Source organism: Plectropomus leopardus, chromosome 22 (assembly GCF_026936395.1).
Source record: "Plectropomus leopardus strain MGB_pleo_1.0 chromosome 22, ASM2693639v1, whole genome shotgun sequence".
Taxonomy (NCBI): Eukaryota; Metazoa; Chordata; class Actinopteri; order Perciformes; family Serranidae; genus Plectropomus; species Plectropomus leopardus.
This window is the reverse complement of record NC_142197.1, coordinates 8,669,361-8,693,706: the sequence shown is the minus strand read 5'-3', so window position 1 is coordinate 8,693,706 and position 24,346 is coordinate 8,669,361. Positions and strand designations below refer to the sequence as shown.

The 24,346-nt window shown below is 38.9% G+C and overlaps 1 protein-coding gene across 6 annotated transcripts in view; it reads right to left on the bottom strand.

Annotated features, from left to right (window-relative positions):
* anks1b (ankyrin repeat and sterile alpha motif domain containing 1B) overlaps positions 1-24,346 on the bottom strand; it is a 284,427-nt gene that overhangs the window by 148,356 nt on the left and 111,725 nt on the right. For all 6 annotated transcript variants that reach the window (XM_042511305.2, XM_088072744.1, XM_088072740.1 and 3 more), the window contains 3 exons: positions 19,445-19,567; positions 17,269-17,453; positions 11,091-11,222 (listed from right to left, as the gene is read on the bottom strand). In XM_042511305.2, the coding sequence (XP_042367239.2) occupies positions 11,091-11,222; positions 17,269-17,453; positions 19,445-19,567 (440 nt within the window). The remainder of the gene's footprint in view (positions 1-11,090; positions 11,223-17,268; positions 17,454-19,444; positions 19,568-24,346) is intronic.

The following is a 24,346-nucleotide window of genomic DNA, read 5'->3' as shown; positions in this document are numbered from 1 at the left end:
TCTGCTCAAAGTCAACAGTCAGTGTATTTAGTGGCTCTGTGTGTCTGTAATTAGGCACAGCAGTGTTTTGAGCTAAATCTTGAAAATGTTCACAATAACAATGCTAACATGCTGATGTTAAGCAGGTCTCATGTTTACCGTGTTCCCGTCTTATTTTAGTGTGTTATCATGCTAATTAGGACCTAAGTGGTGGATAATTTGATAGGAGAGAGCAGTTGTTGATCTTTGTGAGAAGTGAGAGAGATGAAAGCAAAGAGTGGACGAGAAAGAGAGGTGTGCGGGTTGGTCAGAGCAGCGAGCAGGGATTGCCTTGCAGAATTGGATTTCCCTCCATGGCTGGCTAATCCCATAGAAATCAGCGAGCTGAGCCACCCAGGGGACACCGACAGTCACTCCTCAGAAAATAACACCCTTCACATTCCCCATGATGGCTGCTGTATTGAGCAAAGCTCAAACTGTGGCTTCCCTTGGCTCCACGCTTAATCCCACAGACACGGCTACCAGCCAGAGCGAGAGGCCACCGACTGAGAGCCACCGCTGTGTGACCGAACTTTCACTGTGTTCCACTGCAAGACTCACACTTTGGAGGAAGTTTCAGATGTGAAGTGTGCTGCAGAGACAAACACCGGAAGTAAAAATCTATTTGATGTTTTAAATTCAGCGATAAAGGTTTAAAGGAAACTTCACCCACCTAATAAACATTTATATAACATCTATCATAAACTGGATAAAGGCTTTTAGTTTCTTTTAAAGATTAAGTTTCACTTTCTATTCAGTTCTCCATCGGGAAGGGCTGTTTGGGAGGTACTGAGCATAAAACTGGATAAATGCGACTTGTATTACAATGCATTAGGTGACTTTGTAGCTGTTTTTTTTTGATGAAGTTTTGCTGTTGTTAAATGTGGACCCCTATGACTTCAAGAAATTTGTCTGTTTGGATTCTTCATTTACCGCGGGCATTCGAGTAAAGGTTTTTTTGATGAACTAAACAGAACAGGAGGTGAGTGATGTATATAGAAAATGTCACTGTGAGTCAGTGTCACTTTAATTAATAAATACAATAAATACTTAGAAAAATAGGCTTAGCTTAGATAAATGGCAGCATAACTATATTTTCTTTCCCTTTTAGAGTTTTTATTCTCAATATCTTGTTTAAGCACATGCACATTTCTGTATTCACATGCAAAACCAGTATTCAGTTTAAGAAAGATGTCTGGCAAAAACACTCGTGCTGGCCTGAGCTGCTGCACCAATGAGCTGCAGTGAAAAACGGACACATCAGTATTCACCAAATGTAGGAGCTCTTTTCCATAAGTGTTTTAAAGGATTTTTCACTCCTCTTCCCATCAATAAACTCTATGCAGTAAAGCTTACTCAACAAGAAACACCTAGGATTTCCAAAAACCACCAGATGCATTTTAACTGACTTTCACCTGGATCCAAGCCATGCATTAAAACATACTTCTCTTTCTTTATGTGAGCTTCAGATCAGCCAGACAACATGACGAGGCTAAAAAATAAACACTGGAATTACAAAACATTTGCACTGATTTAAAAAGATAAAACCTGTGAAATAAAGGGCCTCTCAGAGACTCACTTGTTTTGCTGAATGAGTTTTCCTTGTTTTTTTTGTGTGTGCCAGGCAGTACATTTAGTGGTGGCTCATAGTGCTAAAAATGACTTCCTATTTATTACTTTTATGGGTACTCTGCTTTTTATATCTCAATTGTGATACAGGGAATTGTTTTAGAGGAGGCTTACTGCTCCCGTCAGATTCACAGCATACACACACACACTTTGCTGATGTGCAGCACAGCATGAAAAACTGTTCTGCCCTTGTTTTTGATGGGCTTTGTGTTGGGAGTAGTGAAATATAGTATGCTGTGTCCTTTTGTCTTTAACAGGAGGGGGTTGTAGGTCCTGCAACTGTAATTTGAATCACCAAAAATCTACAATATAAATGTGGCATCTATGCAAAAACTCAAAGAACGTTATCTTTCTTTATAAAATCATCCACTTCAAACTGTTCTAAGGTGGTTTAGCACATATATGGACACAATGAAGCGCCTACGCATGTTCAATTCAGCCAGAGAGAGAGAAAGAAAGACTGAAAGTGGTCAAAGACAGAAAAATGACAAAAATGGAGAAGGAAGAAAGGTCAAAACGAGGAGAAAGAAGTGGAGCGTTACGCCTCAACTTATGCGTCAAAAAGCCATTCTCCTTGAGAAACCCACTAAGCACCACTTAACTTCCAAACAACATAAGTCTCAAGAAAGAAAAAAAAAACAAGGTCTGTGGCATTAAAACTGAAGCTCGGAAACACGACTTGTTCCTGTGACTTTCAAAATGTCTTCATTTATACCTGCTGAGATCTCCACATATGGTGTTGAAGAAATAGGTTGACATTTAAGGAAAAGCACTTAATTGTTTCTTTAACTATGACTTCAATGAGTAGATCAATACCACTCTCATATTTGCAGGTAAAAATGAACCTACAGCAAAGATACAGTTGCAATTATCTTATCTTAGTATATAAACCGTCAAAGTTGCATCATGTCATTTGGATTTAACGAATAAAAAAACATCTGGTGATTGTTGCGCTTCAGAGGTACAGGTAGGCAGATCCGAACGTCAATGTTGGTGGGTCAGCTGGTCCGTCACTTTGATCCAGACCGAAATCTCTCAAAACTCAGGTGTACTTTGTGATAATAATCAAATGTTTGTGTTTACTTTACAACTTGTGAATATATTAGCAAAACCACAACCTCAGAAGTTGTTAATCAACCAAACATTAGCCTTAACGCCAACATCAAACCTACAGAATTCCTCACGCCTAACTGTAATTTTAGAGACGGTTACTTTTTTGTGATCACTGATTTACAAAGGAACACTTTTTGGTCTTTGCTGGCACTGTTACAACCAGAACCAGAGCTCCCGGCAGATTTTTAAATGACTTTGACCTGACTGCATCACAATGTTATACCAAAAAATATGTCAACTAAACAATGCTAAAAATCTCCTGAGTTTAAGACGGACTAAATTACACCCAACCACAAAAATATACTTCGATGGAGGGATGGTTTTCTGATATCAGTGAAGTATCTGGCACCGTGACCGGTCCAATGGGCTTACAAAGCAGGCAATCAGTCTCAATACACATACATAAGTTACACGAAAACATGAATAATATATTATTTATGTCTTTATGTCTAGTTTGCCTAAATTTCCAAGCTTCAGCTATAAAACTAGTCCATAATTTGCCACATGGTCCAAATTCTTGTTTTCATGACATTAATATAATAAATGAGTCAGTTTTTCCTTTTTATATACCCTAATAAAGAACACAAGGTGAAATGTGTTGGTCTTGTAATAAATTTGGTTTAAGCACTACAAGTGTTGCTGGAGTTACTACGCCTCTGATTTATGTCCCTTCTCCGTGCACCCAGGAAGTAGGTGAAGTTGCTGCAGAAACAGTGTGTGCACTCTTTAAATGTGACCCAATCTTTTCCAGTCACTCATACTTTTCTAGACTACGGATCAATTTAAATTAAACTTTATTGACCCCTGAAGGGTAATGCTACATCATCATACTACTGCTTATTATAATACTATAAAACTTAATATTTCTCAACAAACCTGTTAGTTGTGAATAAATCACTCAAAATAAAAATTAAAAGAAACCTATAGCAATGAGCTTTCTTTTTTTGAGCTTTCCATAAGGGTGTTGCCAGGAGCTGAAACAGTAACAGCATAAGCTCTGAATATTAACAAGTCATCTGGGGCCACAATACACTGCTTCATATGAAATATTAACACTTAAGCATCTAAGTCAAGACTCAAGTGAGATGTTAAACACGCACACACAAGCATGAGCACAATGATTTGCCTTTAAATATGAATTACACAAATCACTCATCTTGTTTGTCCTGTTAAAATATGAGGGATAGAAAAACTGAATTAGTTTATAATTAAATAAATAAAAGCAAAATTCTTCCTGCCACCTCCACCAACACCTTGCACCACTCTGTTTGTTCTTCTGAAGCATTTTCAGGGTGAATGATTTGCTCAAGGACACTTCAGCAGCAGTGGCATGGGTGTTGTGTTTTACTTTAAAGTACCGTAGAGCGCACTTTTTCCTGTTGGTGGTCTTTACTGAAGCTCTTACGTCTCTTTCTCCAATCTTTTCTCCCTTTTCCTGTTTACTTCAAGGACAACGAGATATCTGAACTCCAGCAGGATGTCAGACTTCACTCACACACACACACAAACACACACAAACACACACACACACACACACACATACACACACATACACCACACACACAGAGAAGCACAAAGGGAACATCTCCAAGTACTCAAGGGCAGCACATCTGTGTGTGTGTGTGTGCCAGTCTATTTCAGTAAAACATATTTGACAGCAGCTATAGGTGTGTGTGTTGAAGGTTAGCTTGACAGGAAGACGGCGGAGTCTGCAGGGCATAAAGCCATTAACAAGAACTAAGTGAAAACACGGAGCTGCATCACATCCCACAGTGAGCAGCACACAGAGAAAAGTAGGAAATATAGCGAGGGGAAAACAAAAGAAATGGACTTTTGATGTTTCTTTTGAACATTTACTTTGTGTTTTAAGCTAATTAAGGGAATAATTAACTGAATAATATAATTAAAACCCACCAAAGACAGAGACATCCACAATTGTCATTAAAATCAATTAAAAACACATATTTTTACCCCAATAAATATGCTTCTCACCACACACACGCATTTAGACCACTGTCTGCCTAAAAATAATGGACATTCTGCCGATGATGTGTCGTTCGATCTAAACAATTGGACACCCATAACATGTTTAAAACAAACAACCAATCACATTGCTACTTCAGCATCTCTACTTGCATGCCTAATTAAAAATTTATTTTGACAAACTGACTCCAAACTGCCACCACACGATGTCCACACAGCAGGAAACCAACTGTAAATGTCTTTGTGCTTTAATTGATGTTAGCTGAGATAAAAAGGTGAATTACACTGGATCTGTATTCAGGGGTGATGAGCTCCTTTTGTCGAGATTAGACATGCAGTCTAAAGCGGGGTGAGCACGGACCACTGAGTGTAATTTTAGCCTGCACTGACAACCATCGCTTCAAAGCTGGTTGCTAATGTACCAGTCAGGAATAATAAAACCATAGTTATTTAGCTGGCTGGCTTTGCTATCACAGCCATGACGTGACATGAACAATTTATTCGTGGGGTCCTGTTATGAAGCCTTAATTTCGGTATTTTGGCCATCGCCAGTTAGGCCATTAGATGGCCATAAGTTAACACATGGAAAGGGCTGAGGGAGGAGTAACAACGTTCTCCTTCCCCTTGCTGACACTCGATGACAAAACTTGTTCCAATATATAACACAATGTACACCTTTGTATGTGCATTAATCAAAGTGTAAAACTACAGGGTCTAGCAGGAGCAGCATGTCTTAGCAACAAATATCAGGTGTGTATGGCAAAGGCTAGAACATTATAAACTCTTATTTCATTCATGCACGTGAGCGGAGGGTTAGAATGTCAGAAAGAGTCTCCACACTAAATTTCTTTTCCAAAACCCTGTGGTGTATATCTCTTTTTTTCGAGCTTCAGGTTGAACAGCACATTGAGGGTGGGGCAGCATCCTTCTGTTTTAAGAGTATCAGGCGATGAGCGAAGAGGGTGGTAAAAGCCAACGACCTTCGGGCCCCCAACAGGTAGCTGCATTCCTTCAGAAGTAATTCCAAATAGTGGCATGAGCAGTTCTGGATCAATTTTAACTGTTAATATGTTAGAAAGCACTTCGAAAATCGTTCTCCCAGATTCCTCAGAGTTGGGACGTAGCCAGAGCACGTGAATCAATGTTGTGTCTGCAAATCTACACCTATCGCATGTAGAGACAATTGTGGATATATTTTAGCTAGTTTTGAAGAACAAAGTTAAGTTTTAGCACTCTAGTTGTTGGATTCGGTAATAAGTTGTTCATGTTCGCAAATATTTGTGCAGTATCTTAGACCATAGGAATAATATGTAAGAATTATGAAAATGGGCATAGTTCCCCTTTAAATATATCAAGCTATTATTATTATAGCCTAACTTTTGACGATACTGAACTATAAAAATTAAATATAACAAAAGATCAAAACCGCTTACATAAACTCAAAAACCACCCGATCTCCCGCAGCGCACATTCAGCCCTTCATTTACAGGCTCATAAAGCGCTCCACGTAATCTCTGCCCTCTCAGAAACACCTGCCTTTGATGTTCCTTCACATCTCCAAGAGTCCTTATGGGGCCTCTGATCTTAACCTCTGCTCCTCCCCTCTCAACTCCGCCAAACTCCCTGGGCTGAGAACATTTAAGGTCAGCAGCCACCCACTCGAGAGGGAGGAAAACTGGAGAAGGAGAAATGTGAGTGTGGAGGAAGAGAGACATGGAGGAAGGAAAACAGGAAGGAAGAAGTTAAGGTGGTGAAAAGACGAACGAAGCTCGGAGACGGGAAACGCTGACGTGTGCGTGCAGCACTCTGACGCTCCTGTGCTGACGGTGACTGAGATTTGTCAATGGTGGACATCCCACGCCTGATGTCTTATGAATTTCTGTGTTGCCTGGCAACACAGAAAGAGCCGGTCTCTCTCTCTATTTGAATATCTTACATTTGTTCATTATCGCTCTCCTTTTTATTTTTCTGTGTTTTGCTCTCAAGGTTTCCATAAAGCAAGGTCTGAACTTTTTTGTCAAAGTCGACGTTGCAGAGGAAACCTCCTCCACACACACTCTGGCGTCAGTCGGCCTTCGCACGGTGATGGTGGGAGGAAACCTGCGGATGGCAATGAAATTTCACAACAAGGGGAGAGTCCTTATGCAGGCACGTATGCCCGCATACATACACACACAAACAAACATGTGACAGACTAATGATGTGTTATATCCATCAGCTTGGAGCAGAGTGCACTCTGTTTTCTGGCAAATCTGATACAAATGACACTCTGACAGGCTCTGCACTGTGTAAACACACACACTCTGAAACACTAATGATCACATCCATTTAATTTGTGCATGCACCTGGTTAAGCATGTGCACACTTACACAGACACACACAATACAAATCCAGGAGCATGCTCATAACTGCACTCTATTAGACGCACCTCATAGCTAAAACTGATACACAGATGCAGGCTAATAGAACATTTCTGCAGTAAATGTTACCATTATGAAGGTTATGCTATGGCTTTCTGTTGTTGTATTGACTTCTATGTATACTATTTTCTGCTTTGCTGTGTTTGTCAAAGTACTATATCAACTCTGCTTTTAAATGTGCTATTTAAATAAAGTTGTAATAAAGAAGACGAATAAAGGAAATCTGAAAGGGAGTGAGGGATTAAGTGAATGAGCTGTGTGTAATGCTAAAATGAAATAAGATAAAGTAAATAAATGTATGTCAAACAGATTCTGTATGAAGCATGTGCATGCGTGTGTGTGGTCGTCCTGCTGCAGGGGCTTAAGGACAGAGAGGGGAGAGGTGCAGAAGGAGTTTTTTTTTTAATTTTGCCGTTCTTTGGCGTTTTTCAGATTTCTGCCTCCATCTGCTTTAAAAAGCCTCTTTAAACATTAAAACAAAGTTTAACTAGCTAAAGTTTTTAGTACAGAGATCTTTTCTGTATGATTTGTTAGACAGCTCTTTGACTGACAGTCTTGAGTGACGTCTGGACTACCAGAAAACTTTCGTGCTCAGACAATCGATACAAAGGTTAACACACTTCTGCTGGAATATAAAGTGAAAAATAGATGAGTCAGAGAGAGAGACAAACATGGGATGGAGAGGGATGACAGAAAACAAGCTAAAAAAGAATTAGGTTGACAGATCTAATGTGGGAAGAAAAGAATAAAGAAAGAGATGGAAAGACTGCAGCATAAAAACGTTTCATTTTGTCCATTCACCCTCGGAGGGGACGCACAGGCTCCTCTCTTTATGTTAACTCTGTTTATTCATAATTACACGGGGCAAATTAGCACGGTGCTAACTTAATTATGTGATAACAACTCTCTCAGTTCCTTCTTCTTCTATAACCCCCCTATTTACACACACACACATGCACACACACAAACCCACCCACACAAATTCAAAATGAACACATGCCAAATTTGCACACACACAGTAAAGCTGATGCCACCAAATATGCTCTATGCACCCCCATGCTCACATAAACTGACATGCAAGGTTTTTTTCTACTCACATACAGATTAGCGCACATGTGTACACACACACACACACACACACACACACACACACACACACACATATACACACACTTATCCAGGTGCAAACCTCTCCAGGCATAGTGCCAGTCATGCAGGCAGGCTGCCAGTATACAAGACAGAGGGTCTGCTGTGTTGTAAATGTCAGATGTCCTGCTGTTTGAGCCAGCACGCATCCCTCCGCTAAACAATCTCCTCTGCACACACACTTAACCACACTTATACACACAGCACGAAGGCCTTGGGGGGGGGGGATTTTTGAAATATTTTGGTTTTAATTGTACAACTGAGGTAAACAAGTGAGAGATTTCTATTCATTTTAAACTTTAATTTCTACAATTAATGCAGCATACTATATCAGCGGGTGTACCCGGGTACAGAATATATGAGAGCTGCACAAGAGCTTAAGTTGGCGAACTAATCTTTCTTTTCATGGGTTTATAATTATTTTCGCTTAAGGCTTCAAAAATTTGAATTTGGCTAACTTTAAACTCGTCCTTAAATATTTTTTTTTTTCTTTTGTCATGACTGTGGACTCACTTCAAAGCTTTCATGAAACCGTTTTCCTAAGCGGCCATTCAGAATAAGGCCAACTTTTCTGACCCTCTAGTTAAAAGTAGGTACAGAATATAGAAGAATTTGAAGTGCATCTTCTCTGACATCTTGACTCCTGTTGTATAACTGATGTCCACCTCTTCCTTTGTCTATTAGTATATCAAACGTACAGTCTATTCTTTTTTAAGGCTGTTACCTTGCTGTACAGCTTATGTAGTGAAAATACAGATTTGCACTACAAATTAGCAGCATTTTACTGGGTGCTGTCATTGTACAGTGACTATTTACTAAAAGGTTGCGATCTTCACTTCAAACTACACAATCAAGTAAGTTAGATGTGTTTGTATAGTGCTTTCACAGACATAAGTCACAAAGTGCTTTACAAGGGCATTCACAACACTCGAAACGAGACGAAATTACTACCCAAGTCACATATTTAGAAGTGCAAAACTAAGAGCACAATACATTATTGGGAAGCATTGAAGCAAGTATTTGGTCAAATTTTGTCAGTCAAAATCTATGATCTCTGACCACTTAACATCTGTTTTAACCTGTTTTAATTCATTGTTTTTTGTTACTGATACAAAAATATGGTACCTGCTTTTGTGAATTTGCTTTTGCAATTTGTATCTTGAATTTTCTTATTTCTATTTGTTTTAAAGATTGATTGTTCTTTTCATCTTCTATTAATGGTATCTGATTTTTTAAAAAATCTTTATTCTTGACATCGCTGTAACTGAGGGCCAGCCTTTAATGATTTTCTGAAGTTCAAATAGAGGTTATAATGATGATGATAATAATAATAATAATAATAATAATAATAATAATAATAATAATAATAATGATGATGATGATGATGATGATGATGAAAAACAGTTCAGGAATAAGAATATACAATATATAAATAGAATACCCAAACATCTGTCTGAGCAGGTTTGTCTTCAGCAGACTGGATTTCTTCATAGGGTTACAATAAAAGAAACTAGTAAGACTAAAACATCAAAATGTGAAAATATAAAAAATTTAAATATCTGAATGACTACAGAAACAAATATGATAAAAATTAAAGAGAAACACTGAACATGTCCACAAGGTGCACACACATTCACGGTGCAAGCACAGAAATCAATACACCTGCTGTGCAGAATGTGTAACCGGCCTACATTTTTGATTTGCCACTTTTTATGTGTTAATTGAGCGTACCTAAGACCAATATTTCTTTTGGGCGATGAGGGTAAATATATGAGGTTGATATCTGTGGGAATAAGAGACTCATGTTGTGCCTCTCTTTGTGACCTGGGCTGAAAAAATGGGTGGATGTGAAGCACAAATGCTTCAAACTACAACCTACAACACCTAGATATGTTTCAAGGGTGTGTGTGTATATACATAAATATATATATATATATAAATACATACTTCATCTTTTTTCTCAGTGCCTTTATGAATTGTTGCTATCAGAGATCAGATGCCAAATATCAACTCTATATAGTGTTTACATAAAACTCTTTCACCTGAGTCCTCTGACAGAGAAATCAATGCAGGTTCGGGTCCTCAAAGAAAAACAATATAAATCAAATGCTAAAAGTCACATTTATATTCTGCTGTGTATTCCTTTGCTGCTGCAATATTCACATTTCCCCCACAGGCATGATTATCTATTTATGTGATCCCGCTGTATCAGATACTTCAGTTGAATGTTACTCATTCAAAGTTCATGAACCAAGTCCTTCTCACACAAAGGTAAAAGCTTAAAAACTGGGGAGATAGGGGGATTTTTTTGGGAGGGGGTGGATTCTGATAAAGGAGAAGATGAAGATGAAAAATAGACAGAACAAGCATATGAGCAAGAAAGAGACAGATACTGAACATCCAGAGCTGCCAGGAGAGCCGGCCTCTGTAGTGACGGCTCATTCGCTGCGTTCCCAAGGTAACCAGTAAAAGTATTCAGCCAGAACAATGGCGATATCACTAGCCTGTAATTTCACTGTACTGAAGCAGTGTGTGTGTGTGTGTGTGTGTGTGTGTGTGTGTGTGTGTGTGCTGCATTATTTCACATCATGTGACAAGCTTGTATGTTCATTATGAGGAGATATGATTATGTTATTTAAGTCCCATTATGTGCACACTGTAAAATATGATAAAATGCAAATTGCAGGAAAAAAGTGACAAAATCACTGTAATTTACTCTGTGTGTGTGTGTGTGTGTGTGTGTGTGTGTGTGTGTGTGTGTGTGTTTGTTTGTGTGTTGACCTGTGACAAGCTGGAAAAGCCAAGGTTGTGGCAGCCATTGCAGGGTGTCAGGGCCTCCCAGAATCCAGTGGGGCCACAACTCTTTTCAGCCTCGTCCTCCTCCACAGCCACAGCGAGAGGTGGGCTCGGCCGCTGTGAGCATAAATAAAAACATTAAAAAAAGTAAAAAACTCTTACATCATCAGATCACCAGCACAAGGAGTAACCAATAGTGAAGAGATGTTAGGGTCAGAGGATCTACGTGCCCATCAGAAGACAAATCCGCAATGACAATATGTAAAGCCCACGTTAGAACAAATATCTGCGATGAGATGAAACTGTTTCAAAACGTTGCAAAGAGAACCTGCAGCGGTGTGAACTGGCCTGTCTCAGCTCAACTCAAGCCTCTGCTGATGTCACCTGCAACTCGGCTTGCCAAAATCGCCAGCAGCTGGTTTTATAACAAAGGATCATCACATTTCAATAGCCAATTTGCCTGTATCAAAGGCAGCTGGCCTTGTCAAAACGATCGAAGACGGCGTGTTCGCTTGCAGCAGCATTATCTGACGAAAGCCGTACTGACTAATTACTTAGCACTAGTCATTTCAATTATTGTGGCAAATTTATTATGAATACCATCCCTCTAAAGCTCAGGCTGCTTTATGTTTCTTACCATTTATTTAATACTACAAAAGCAACCGTGAGTACGTGTTTCATTGTCATTATCCTCACTCTTATTTTAAGGAGCTACAAATTATATTCAACCACAGAATAAGTCTGTAAAACTGAAAGTGCACACAGTTGCTCCAGAGATCAAATCTCCTCTTGTTGCAGTGGTGTGCACTGGCAGGTTTTTAGAAAGTTCCAAAAAAGTTTCTCAGACCATTGATCTATACACTCTGCATTGTATGTAGCATTAAGCGCAACTTTTTGTCATTTGATTTTATATTAAGGGCAAAACAAAAACTATGCACATTCTATAAGATAACAATACGTACTCAATGTAAATCAAGAGTTTCAAGGATATCACTGAAATCAGGTTTCATATTATTTCTTCTGTTCAGCCCCGTCTCCCTTTTACTGGGATGTCGATTTTCATTTCAGGAAAATTCCTGAAACAACTGGCACAGCATTAAAAGCTGAAATACCTTTGCATTGCTGCATTGCCACAATGAGTTAACCTGAAAGGAGAGGTGCAGGAACAACAGAGCAACTCTATCACACACACATGCACACGGTGTCCTTTCCTGGGGCTCTTTGGCTCCCACGAGGCAGGTGTGTGGATGAGCTCGGTGGCACGAGGTGTCAGAGGGCAGATGCCGCCCACCTGATATCTCAGTGAACTGTATGATGCAGCAGAGGACGCAGGTCACAGCGGATTACATAGACAGATACCACTGCAGTGTCTGATATGTAGCTTTTAAAAGAAGCAATAGGAGAGGAAAGAGAGGGGCAGAGGGGGAGAGCCGAGGGAGGCTTGATGACGAGAGAAGAGAAATCATCTTTGCAGCGAAGGTCTAAAAAAAGCAGGAGGGCAGAGAAATCAAGGTAAAGAGGGAGAGAATTAGGAGAGGAACTTAGGGGGACATGTTAAAGACAGGGAGAAGTGCTGCAGGAAAGAAAAAGCTTAAATAGGAAGAAAATTGTGAGAAATGAAAGGAGACACAGCAGGAGGGAAGGACAGATGGGAAGAGCAACAGAGAAGCAGTCAGACTGAAGAAAGAGGAAGAAAATGAGGCTGAAACCAAAAGGTCACAAATCACTCCAGATTGCAAAGGGACCTCTGCAACACTGGAATATTGATTGATGTAAAAGGGACTGCAGTCCTCACACACACACACACACACACACACACACACACACACACACACACACACACACACACACACACTCACTGCACCACATGCATGCACAATGCATACGATACATCCTTTCATTACAGTAAATATCAGATAAAAGCCAGTGTTTGTTAAAAAGAACAAATTAATTATTCATCACTGAAGACTGCATAACTGATCAATATTACATTAGTTGTTGATGGGAAGCCCTCTTCTTTTTTCTACTTATCTACATAAGGGTGTTTTGTTGTTTTGTATGTCTGTGTGTACATTTTAAGGGCTTGTGGGATGAATATTGACTTGAACTGACTATTGTATTGTAATACATGTGAGGCTCTTTATTTAAAGAAAAGTACCTTTTATTAAGCAGATGTAGGTATACAAATTTTCACATAGATTTATGAATCCACACATTCAACAGTTTTTCAAGGTTTTCTGGTGACTGTATAAATATTAATGGACATAGCCACCATGACGTCACTCACTGGTTTGTGGACTGACATTTTGAAGCCTTTCGTTCGGCATTTTGAAGTCGCAATCTTGTTTTTTGGCGCTAGAAGTGACCATATTTGGAGAGGTGGATCTGACTTATACACTGAGGTGACGCCTCACAGACAGCCTGTCAGTCAAAGTGACCCTGCTGTTAATTTTACGCAACTTCAAGCCTTCATAAAATGTACACAGAAGAGTTATATAAAAATTACCCCACATACAGTTGTCATATGGGTGTTGAGATTAGCCATAGAAACCAAAACCTTTTTTTTGTACCAGGCTATAAGTGTGTTTATTTCTGCTGTAAAGTTGGGCATTTTGACGCTCTTTGAGAGCCGACTTCAGTGGCTATTTGAGGAACTGCAGTTTTTGGCACCTTTGTTTTCAGCCCTGGACGCTGCTGCTTGGTAACAACACAACTCGGCTTCAAATTAAAAGAAAAAGGGAGTAAAAGAAGGAACAGGAGAACAGGTACATGCGGCAGATACAGAAAAACAGAAAAAATCGGCACACTAGCACATCCTCCCAAAAGATTTATTCAAAATCTCCACACGTGTGACATTTCCTCACATGTGTGGAGATTTTGAATAAATCTTTTGGGAGCATATGCTAGTGTGCCGATTTTTTCTGCTTTCCATATCTATTTTTGCTTGGTCCAGCATCTAGTTGTCATCGCTTTTGGTTGTGCGCGCTGCTTAAACTTTTCTACATTCTGCAGATATTTCAATGTCTAATGTTTCTTGTCAATCAGCAGAAAATACATTAAGAAGCAAAAATGCCCAGCACACGACTGCGGCTTCTAAACTATGACGATGTGCTGCTTCTTTTTTTTATCATTTTAGTGTCAAACTATGTTTTGTTTTTTCAAGGACACAAACTGGTGTAACTACAATGAACACACACATTGTGAGTACTCATTAAAATACAGGAGGACTATAAAAACATAAAAAGCATTCCCATTATTACTCGGTTTACGCACAAAGGGCATCACGGCAATGTGACAAGCCCTCGTTGCCTCCGTCAAGTGCATGTGTGTGCCTGAGTGTGTGCCGTCTTAGGTTTTGCATGTTTTATTCATGTGTAACAGACACAACGAACCACATACTAATAGCTCCGGCCACACGTACAGACAGTAGCCTGGGGGCACATAAACATACATACGCACTGCTAACGTCAGTAATAGAATACAAATTGGTACTTATAGAGAGAAAGGGAGAGAGATGGATTGAGATAATTACAGTCTGAGTGAGCAGAGATGTGTGTGTTTAACATACGTGTGTGTGTGTGCGTGAGCCTGTGCAGGTTTGGACGCCTGCTACACTGGGCGTAAACATTCCCCAGCTTGCTTTCATATTGAGCATATTACAGATATGGAGGAGAAGATGAGCTATTGATCAGTGTCAAAATATTCCCTCACTGAGGTGTGTGTAATGTGTGTTTGTGTGTGTTAGAATGAGGAGAGAAATAGAAAGAAAAATGGAGACAGACAAGCCGTAATAAGCCTGCGCGAGGCACAGACACAGACAATCGCATTTCTTTGGATGCTTCTGTGTGTGTTTGTGTGTATGTGGTCTAAAGGCTCAGGTGGGGGGTCAGTGTGATAGATGACCTCTGTGTCCTGCGGTGCATCTGACTTCCTGGACAGTGGAATTGAAAAACCTCAGAGCCTCTTTGTCACGCTGTGCTGGCTGTTAGAAATAAACTGCAGCTGTGATTCTCTGCTCAGCTAATACTGAGAAAAGTCGTCTATTTCATCCTCAGAGTGGAATTCCAACCAATAAGGTCTAATCAGTTTTCCTGTGTGTGTGTTTGTGTGTGTGTGTGTGGCTGTGAGTGTGGAGAGACAGTAATCAAGTGAAGTCGATACTACTGGCAATATTTCAGTACAAAAAGCACCTAATGAGAAGAAGCAAGGTCAAGCAAAAGCAATGTCTGCAGGCTGTCACCGGCTGTTTGAGCACAAATAATAATTACAATTCTAAACTAATTCAGCAAACAACAAACAGAAGCTGTTGGGTTTCAGCAACAACAAGTGAATACTCAATTGGATGAGCCAGATCAGCGGCATCAGTCTGATACTGCCCTCTGTTGTCAATATAGACAAAGTACAAGCATTCATTTCTGCACAGGACATTTGCAGGGCTTTTTATCTGGATCCTTTGTGGTGTTAAAAACATTGATGCAGAGGTGGTAGACATGTAGTGGGGAATTATTTTTAATTTAAAAGAGAAAAGTTTGCTTTTTACTCGCTTCACACAGCAGAAACTGGCGGTCTGTGCGGCTTCTCTGTCTACAATTACGATAAAATGCTGAAGTTGTGTACATGCATTGCACAAATGACATGAAAGAAGACGTTTGTGTGTTAAAACGATCTAAAAATCCAGTATAATGTAGAGAGATTATTGTAATATTTTGTTGAAACAAAATATCTATACCGAAGTTTAAGTGTTTGCACCATTCTCTCATTAACTCATTTTATAAAAAAGTACAAATGGTTTCTACTATATTGAAAATCTGTCATTGAAACTATTTCTGGAACACACAAGTGGCACCTAGTTTTAACTATGGCTGCAACTAACTCACTAAATGATTATTTTAACAAAACTGAATTTGTCAAATGTTAGAAAATGGTGAAACGTTTCCAAAGGGTGCAAACTTTTGTTTTTCATTGCCCTCTCCTGCCTTCATTGCAGGGATAAAATTCTCCAAAATTTCTTGTATTGTTTAATGTTTGTTTCCTTTTTTGTTTTCACAACCTTGCACTCTAATACTCTAAAAGCCTAATGTGTCCTCCTCGTTGGTGCTTCCCCACTCCTCCTCCAACCCTCCGGAGCTGGAGAGGGGTACTCTACTCAAGCACTAGGGGCACAAATCAAAAACTAATACTTACTAACTAAACTGAAATCCTCCCTAATTTTGAGGTCTAAAGGTGGTCAAGCATGCAGAGGTGACCTCTTCATATTGCTTCTTTTGTTTGACTGCAGCAGTCCAATGACATAACACAGATAAAAGCATCAGATCTTTAAATTTAAGTGTCTGAAACCAATAATGCCCGTAACATTAACTGATTATCAAAGTTGTTGCTGATTATTGTTTTGGTGACTTATTACTTCAGTCAGACTGAAGTTGTGATGTGGAGCAGCTGTGGATAAGCACATAGAGTGAGCAACAGCGACACTGAATCCTAATTACATCCAACAGTTTGGCCAGTGTCTTGTATGGTAGCTCTCTGTCATCAGTGTGTGTGAGACTGTGTGTGAATTGGTCTGTGGAGGGAGGGTTATTCTAACGACTAATTTATTCATTATTTTTAAGATTTTACTTAAAATTACAACATTATTATAACATTAATATATATAAAAACTTATCACATTAATATTGAAATGTTTTATTTTGTCATCCGTGATTAAAAACAATATCAACCATTTTACTGAACTGAAGAATCATTATATAGACAGGAGAATTTGAAGTAGCTATAATTTTTTTCACTTAAGTAGCTATCTATATTTTCTTCCATCATCTTTGCTAAAAAACAATATCAACCCTTTCACTGAACAAGAGAATTGTAGTTTTTTGTCTGTTCTTAAGTACCATCTACCTCATTGTAACATGCTGAGGCATGTTTTGCAAAACAACATATTTCTGTTATCAGTGATGTTGATGAGTTGCCCCAACCATATTACAAAAAGTACTTCATAAATGCAGTCCACTTACCATTAGCACAAACTACCTCTGTGCTTCTACAATACATCACGCACATATAACATGTGACAAGTTGTGATTTCTTAGCTCAGAAGTGTGAGTTAGCAGAGATAAATAACACACCAAACTCATATGCACCAATCATCTGTCATATCTGAGCGCCGTACCTTGACGCGGGTCAGGGTGCCGTTGGGTCGATCCGGGCGCTCTTCGTCAGAGAGCCGCCCGCTGCCAAAGCTGTCCATGGAGTGGGAGGAGATGGTGTGGCAGAGCTCCTCAAAGGAGTAGTCCCTGTCCCGGCACTTTTTGATCTCGTGGAGCAGTTTGGACAGCTCACTTGTCACAGCGTCATCTGGGGAAATTGCATAAAGCGTCAGAATAAAGTCAGTATCTACCTCTGTTAGTACCAGAGTGGTAAAGAATATAACTTATCTAACTGAATACAGAGAAAGACCACATACTGTAAAGTTTGATTCTTTGTTAAACCACCAAAAACAGACTGCACACAAGCACACAATAAAGTAGAAGATATTTCTGATCACTAGACAAAACTAATGGTTTCTATAACAGGCAAAACAATGGATCAGCAGTAATTCAGCTTGTTGCAATGTTAAAATCTTAACACAGAGGGCAGCGCTGGATAGGGAAAATGCATGGCTGTTAAGAGCTGTAGTAACTGTCTTTCTCCACAAAAAGAGCTGCTCACCATGGCTGGAGTTTTATTTTATTGTCTGCCCACATTGCAAAAATAAATAGCACTTCAGATCCAATTTAGAGATAGATTTTGATTACAAAAAAAAATATAGAAATGCACAAAAATTAAGTTGAAATATATTCTGAATTAAAGTTAAATTCTTCCACAGGGCTGCACAGATTGCCTACAGTGCTTTCTCTACTTCTCTTTTTATGGAGATTATTTCTAAAATGTTATTAGTGGGGCGACATAGCTAACCTATCGTTAATTCTGTGATAAAAGCACCAAATTTGGTACAAATATAGCTTAATTTAGAAGAAATCTGGATATCGGGCAACTGCAGATTGGCGTTCTCATGACAATGACCCGTTTTTTATTACAATGCAAGGCAAAAATAAATGAAAGAAAAGACAACAAAATGATGAAATTGCATCTGCATGTTACAGCAATAACTGGATTCGACTGCAGCAGTGGAGGGTACAGCTGCATATTAACACAGGCCATGTAATAATGCTGAGTGAATGCACTGCCACCGAATTTTGATGTTGAGTGTTGGTATTAGATGCTGACTGCCAACTGCATTTAGGTGGAACAATATAACAACACAAAATATAATGACAAAATCGCACTATCGCAGGTAGTGGCTGGTCTTCAATGGTGTTACTGGTATTAGATGCTAACTAAGAAGAATACAGTGAGAGCTCACAGCGTATAGACCCACAGGTGATCTCGTGCCTTTAAAACTCAAAATAGAAAAGCTCTAAAGTGAATGGGGATGTCTGTAAACATGCAAAATAAAGTGCATACGTGAATGACACATAAATAACTGGGCCATTGCATATAAAAATCATCTGTGCCACATTTGCTCTGGTATCCACCGTCTGACAAAATAATAGAAGAGTCTTTACTGATTCACAGCACAATATAATGAAAATACAATATAGTGAAATTACCAAGTACTTTGTAAATGTCCACAGAATTTTAAGTAAGTATTTTATTTGCTTCTCAGGGTTACTAGGATCTAGATTATGCCCATTATTGCATGTGGATCCAAGGGGATAGAAAAGTTTAACCAAACTTGTCACTTTAGCAAGGTTAGAATGATCATACATACTTATTTTTCAGAAGTTCTGTTACTAAAATACAACCATAACGTACAAGAAAACTGTATACAGTATTAAAAACGCAAATATTTCACAATAAAACATTTTCCAACAGGCTAAAGTTGCAAATATTTACTGTGACCTCCTTTTCAACTGAGAATGTCGTGAACTCTCTCGGGAAGACATTTACAATACTAATCTTCTGGTGTATTTATACCAGGTTGCATTTAAGACATGTCCAAAGATAAATATTGGATTCCATGTGTCACACTATATATCAATTCTGTATTCTTTGTTTGTATCTTACTAAATAGACGTAAAGAGAGTATTAATTTTATATATTGTCATTACAACTTCATTAAAACTTATCTTTTTGCACAGTACCATAATTTTTTTCCACTGCTGTTTTTTTAATTTTCTAACACTTGCCATTTTTCGACTGAAACATTACTGGTCAGAAAACACACCTTGAATTTCAGTGTAAACCCGTTGATTGATTATGTGTTGCAGTTGTTGCCATTATTGTGTATGTGTATGTTTACTCACTCTTGTGTCTGAGGGAGGGGGAAGCAGAGGGCGAGGGGACAGAGGTTCTAGGTGCAGGGATGGGACACTTGCGAACAGGCTCCTCCACGATACTCCTCCTATCCATCTCGTCCATCATATATTCTACACGGACATGGAAACAAAGCAGGGAGAGATGGTGAGAAGATGCAGGGTACAAATAACAAGAAAAAAATGATATTTTGGGAAAACAGGAAGAAAGAGGAGGAAGAGGCTCCATCCTGAAGAGGAGTTTGGAGTAAAACGCAATGGTGGTGTGACGGTGGGGGAGGAAAAGCATTTCAGAGGCATTTTACTGGATCGATATAATAGCGCGGGCATCAGCATGGTAAACAGCTTGTGCTGCATTCAATTCGCACTTTTCCCCGTGCCGCAAATTCACTTCACAGCTTCTGCTAATAGAGCACTCTGCTGTTCATAAAAGCAAAAGAGAAGAATAATGTGAGGAGGGGGGAGAGGGGAGAAAGTAGGGAGGAGGAGCAGAGAAAGCAGGTTCAGGTGTGGGGGGCGGACAACACGTTGAAGACTAGATAATAAACTTGCTTAAGTGAGGCATTAGCAGCTGAATCCACACTAACACGCTTCCACAGAGAAATCATGTGGCAGATTCCCTGCAGAGCTCTAATGAGGAATCCTATTCATGTCAGGAAAAGTGTATTTGTGTGTATTCCTGCTATGAATCGTGGCATTCAGCTCGATAATTATGATACACAACCATACATTAGCATACAATTACACTGAGCATAGGAATGTATATCAGAGAGTGTCTGACAGGGAGGACTGCACAGCTTTGACAGTTTTATTTCCCAGTACTCATACTTTAGATTTGTCATAAACAGCAGAAGACAAACAGCCTGACATTTCTGCTAAACTACTGCGCTGCACTACGAGTACATAACCAGTTGCTGGTGGGCTGTAAAAAGTGAACTGTTAATGAATCCGAACAGTAGAAGTAATGAGAATCTGTTCATAATGAGCAGCCTGTGGCAACCAGAAAGCCCCTCAGCTGGTACAATCAAGTAAATGACATATCTTTTGCTCTTTTTGTGTGTGTTTCCCTCTCCATCTCCTCTCCAACAGGAAATGGCATGCAGCTGATCTTTTCACCAAGTCACAGCTGTGTCCTCTTTCTCCCTCTGTGTCTTCCTCACTCACACACACCCAGTCTCCTATTCATGCTGAAGTCCAAATCTCTTTGTTTCCAGCACTGGTTTGCTGAAATCTTGATTTTGATTGCAGCTTTCCTCGCCAAGAATTTTTGACATTTAAAAAGCTACAAGTCATCTATTCATGTCTAGAAAAGTGTTTCCCTCATTGATTCTGAACAACTTAAAAAAGTGGGAAAAAATATCAGCGTGTAGTATTCCATAAAACTCTTACTAATACTAAATCATACCAAGTATGCCAAAAAAGTCACAAAAAATATATCTGTAAAAAAACAGTAATTTATAAGTCATTGTATAGTACTGTCATAGCATCGATAAAAATGTCATAGTACAGTATGCTGAAAAAGTTAAAAATACGTCATTCAAAAAAGTTATAGAATAATATTTGATAAAAACGTCCTAGTATAGTATAAAAACATCTTGGTAAAGTGTGCCAAAAAACATTTAAAAAAAAAAAAACATGTTGTATCTTCAATAATAACATTATAGTACAATATGCCAAAAGGGTCGGAAAATGTTGTTAAAAAAAGTAATGAAATATGTCTTTTTTGTTAGACTTTTAGTTTCATAAGCATTGTGCTCGGAGTCAGAGCGACGAGTCAGGGTCTCAAAAAGGCACAATATTGTATTTGTACTGCTCAGGATTTGAGCAGCAGAATTCAAAGGATGCTCGAATGAAAAATACATTAAAGCAGCTGCATTAACCCATTCAACCTCACTGATCCACGAGTGGTCAGTCAGTACAAGCTCATCCTGTGAAGCTTTGTTCAAATACATCCAACCTTACTTTAAATTCCAGTGGAGATCCAAAGGTGTTCAGAAATACCAAATATCAAGGTGAACATTGGGGAAATGTGTACAAAACAGCAAAACATCAACAATGTTTTGCATACTATTGATTTTTTTTAGGCCACTTGGGGGCAACAGAACAAGCACTAAATTTGTTGTTGCTAAAGTATTAGTTGTCTATTAACATATCCAGCAGACATGGAGAACATTAGTATTCATTTAGAGTTGTGTTTCTGGCCACCTGACAATTTTAAATCAAATACTCATTTTCTTCCAAGCTATGTGTTTTTCTCTTAAACTCCTGAGAAAAATATCTGACTCTTTAGCTACTAAATGCTTCACTTTGTTCACCAGTTCGTAGGCATGTAGTGTTACCAGAAATTTAGTAGCTGACACCCAATTCAATACCACGGTAAAAAGCAAAAACAAAATAAACCCCATGTGTTCAAATATGCACTCCTTTATCAAAATGTTTAGATTAAAATCAAAATATGTTATTAATCAGAAAATTCAGAATATGAGTCTGTGTGGGTTCATGAGATTTTGTTGGTGAGGAAACATAACGCTTACAATACGGTTAATAAAAATTATTAAGCAAGTAAGTAAAGCTTTATTTATATAGCACTTTTTAAAACACACAGTTACAAAGTGCTTCACAAAACACATATATACACACTTAAAAATATATCAGTGAATGAACGAGTTAATTGAGTTTCAGTGAATTACAATTTGGAACACTTCATAATGAGGGACAGACAAGACCAAAACAAACAAAGAAAAATATCACACATGGAGTGGCTATAGGAAGGTTTGCCTATAAAGGTGAGTTTTTAGTAGACGTTTAAAGCAGTCCAAGGACTCAACAAACCTAACGCGGTGGGGAAGACTGTTCCAGAGGGTAGGGGCTAAAACAGCGAATGCACGACCATGTTTTGTTTTAAAGTAGTAGCGGGGTACAGATAAGAGACTGGGGGCAAGGTTGTGCAGGGCTTTGATCGTTATCAACAGGATCTTGTGGTATATTCTGAATTTTACTGGAAGCCAATGGAGGAATGCAAGAATTGTTGTTATGTGGGTGCGACAGCTCGTCCTAGTCAGTAGTCTCACAGCTGCGTTTTGAACCAGTTGTAACCGATTCAGAGCAGCATGACTAAGGCGTTTGTAAAGAGAATTACAAAAAAAAAGTGGGAGAAAATGAAAGTGTGTATTAGTAACTCAAGATCCTTGGAAGACAACGTACATCTGATTTTTTAAATATTTCAGTTACATGACAGTCAAAATTCCTGTTCTGCACTTGTACATATCAGATGTGATGGCTGGTCTCCTCCACTAGCACATTTTACCCAAAAGTTGAAAAAGTTGAAAATTTTTCAACTCTCAGCAACCACAAAAGTTGTTAAACAAGCAGTGCTCACACAGAACAGACCCTCATTGCCTGGTGATGCTGTTACCATTTGTAGCACAGTGCATATACACAACACTCCCAGTGCAAAGAATTAACAAAATACACTGACTTCATGAAAAAAGTGCTTTTCTTTTTGATGGGTCGAGATAGAGCTGTTGCTGCAGGTGTGTTTGTCAAAATTTTACACGTTGTTGTTGTTGTTCTTCCACGCTGGTAGGCGTTCTTCTTCTTGCTTTGACTTTAAACAGCAGACCAGAACACTTAAAGGCAGATATGCTGCCCCGTTAGGTCCAGAGTAATTACATTCCCAGTACCTACTGTACTGCAGAAAACAAGTACCATCATGTTATAAGAATATGTATCAGTTCTTTGGACTTCTACTATATTTTACCAACTTTGTCTGCTGTTTGGTGCTAAGCAGGTAGAATACAGTGTTTTTTTTAGCACTTTCTTGTTGAAAACAGCCGCCTGTTGCCAGTAGAAACAATGTTGATGAGAGCCGTGAGACTGATAAGCTGTGGATCATGGAACCAAATTTATTTATTGTATCAGATTCTTTGAGCATTACATGAAACTTGAAACTGGAATCCCCAATTACGACTGCTCTGTCTGTTGCATCACTGTGTTTTCCCTGGTTTAATGTCAGCTTTATGTCTGTTATTTTCTAGCTGTGGCCAATTTGTAACATTCCTCAGAGTTAGTCTGTGTTTCCCTTTCTATATTTGCCCCCGAGTTAAGACCAACACACTGTTAATTTTGGCTCTGACATATTCTCCTCATCCCTCTATCCCTCTGTTACTGTCTGCCTTTATCTCGCCCTCTTTAAATCATGTGTAACTGCGTGGCTTACATACACCCACAGATTACACAACGAAAGATCGTGAAGGCCTCCGAGCCGCAGATTACAGCGTTCACACTCAGCCTCATAATCACCTCAGGACAACGCTGTCTTTAGAAGTTGCAATCTGGAGAATCTCTGGGTCTCCGGGGACAGTGGACTAAACTCACACTAACAATCACTGGTGACACACAAAACACATACTGCAGCAAACATGAGAGCATAAACAGACCTTTAAATGGCAGGTCCAAGACCAATATGAGGAAGACTGAGGTTAGAAAGTGAAAACACAAAAAAATTATATATATTACTCTGTTGCTGAAATAGGCTGACAAGGATTATCTGCAATGAAAAAGTGCTGCAGTTGCATGATGAAAAAAGTCTGATTACAATTCGGATAAAATATGGAATATTAATAAGACTTCGCCTTGGGCTCTGAGGAATTATAGTGGCTATCTTTTACTATATTTACATTTTAGGGACCAAAGGATTAACCGATTTAATTGGGAAAATAATCTGCAGATTAATTGAGAAGGAAAGTAATTGTTAGCTGCAGCCCCATTTAAAAGCACAATAATCTTTTTCCCTCCCTGTGGTATTTTTTCGGCAAAGATGATTTTGACAGGCATGAACATGCTAACTCACAAAGAATTTTTGAATATTTAAACACTCTTGAACAGTCCCTC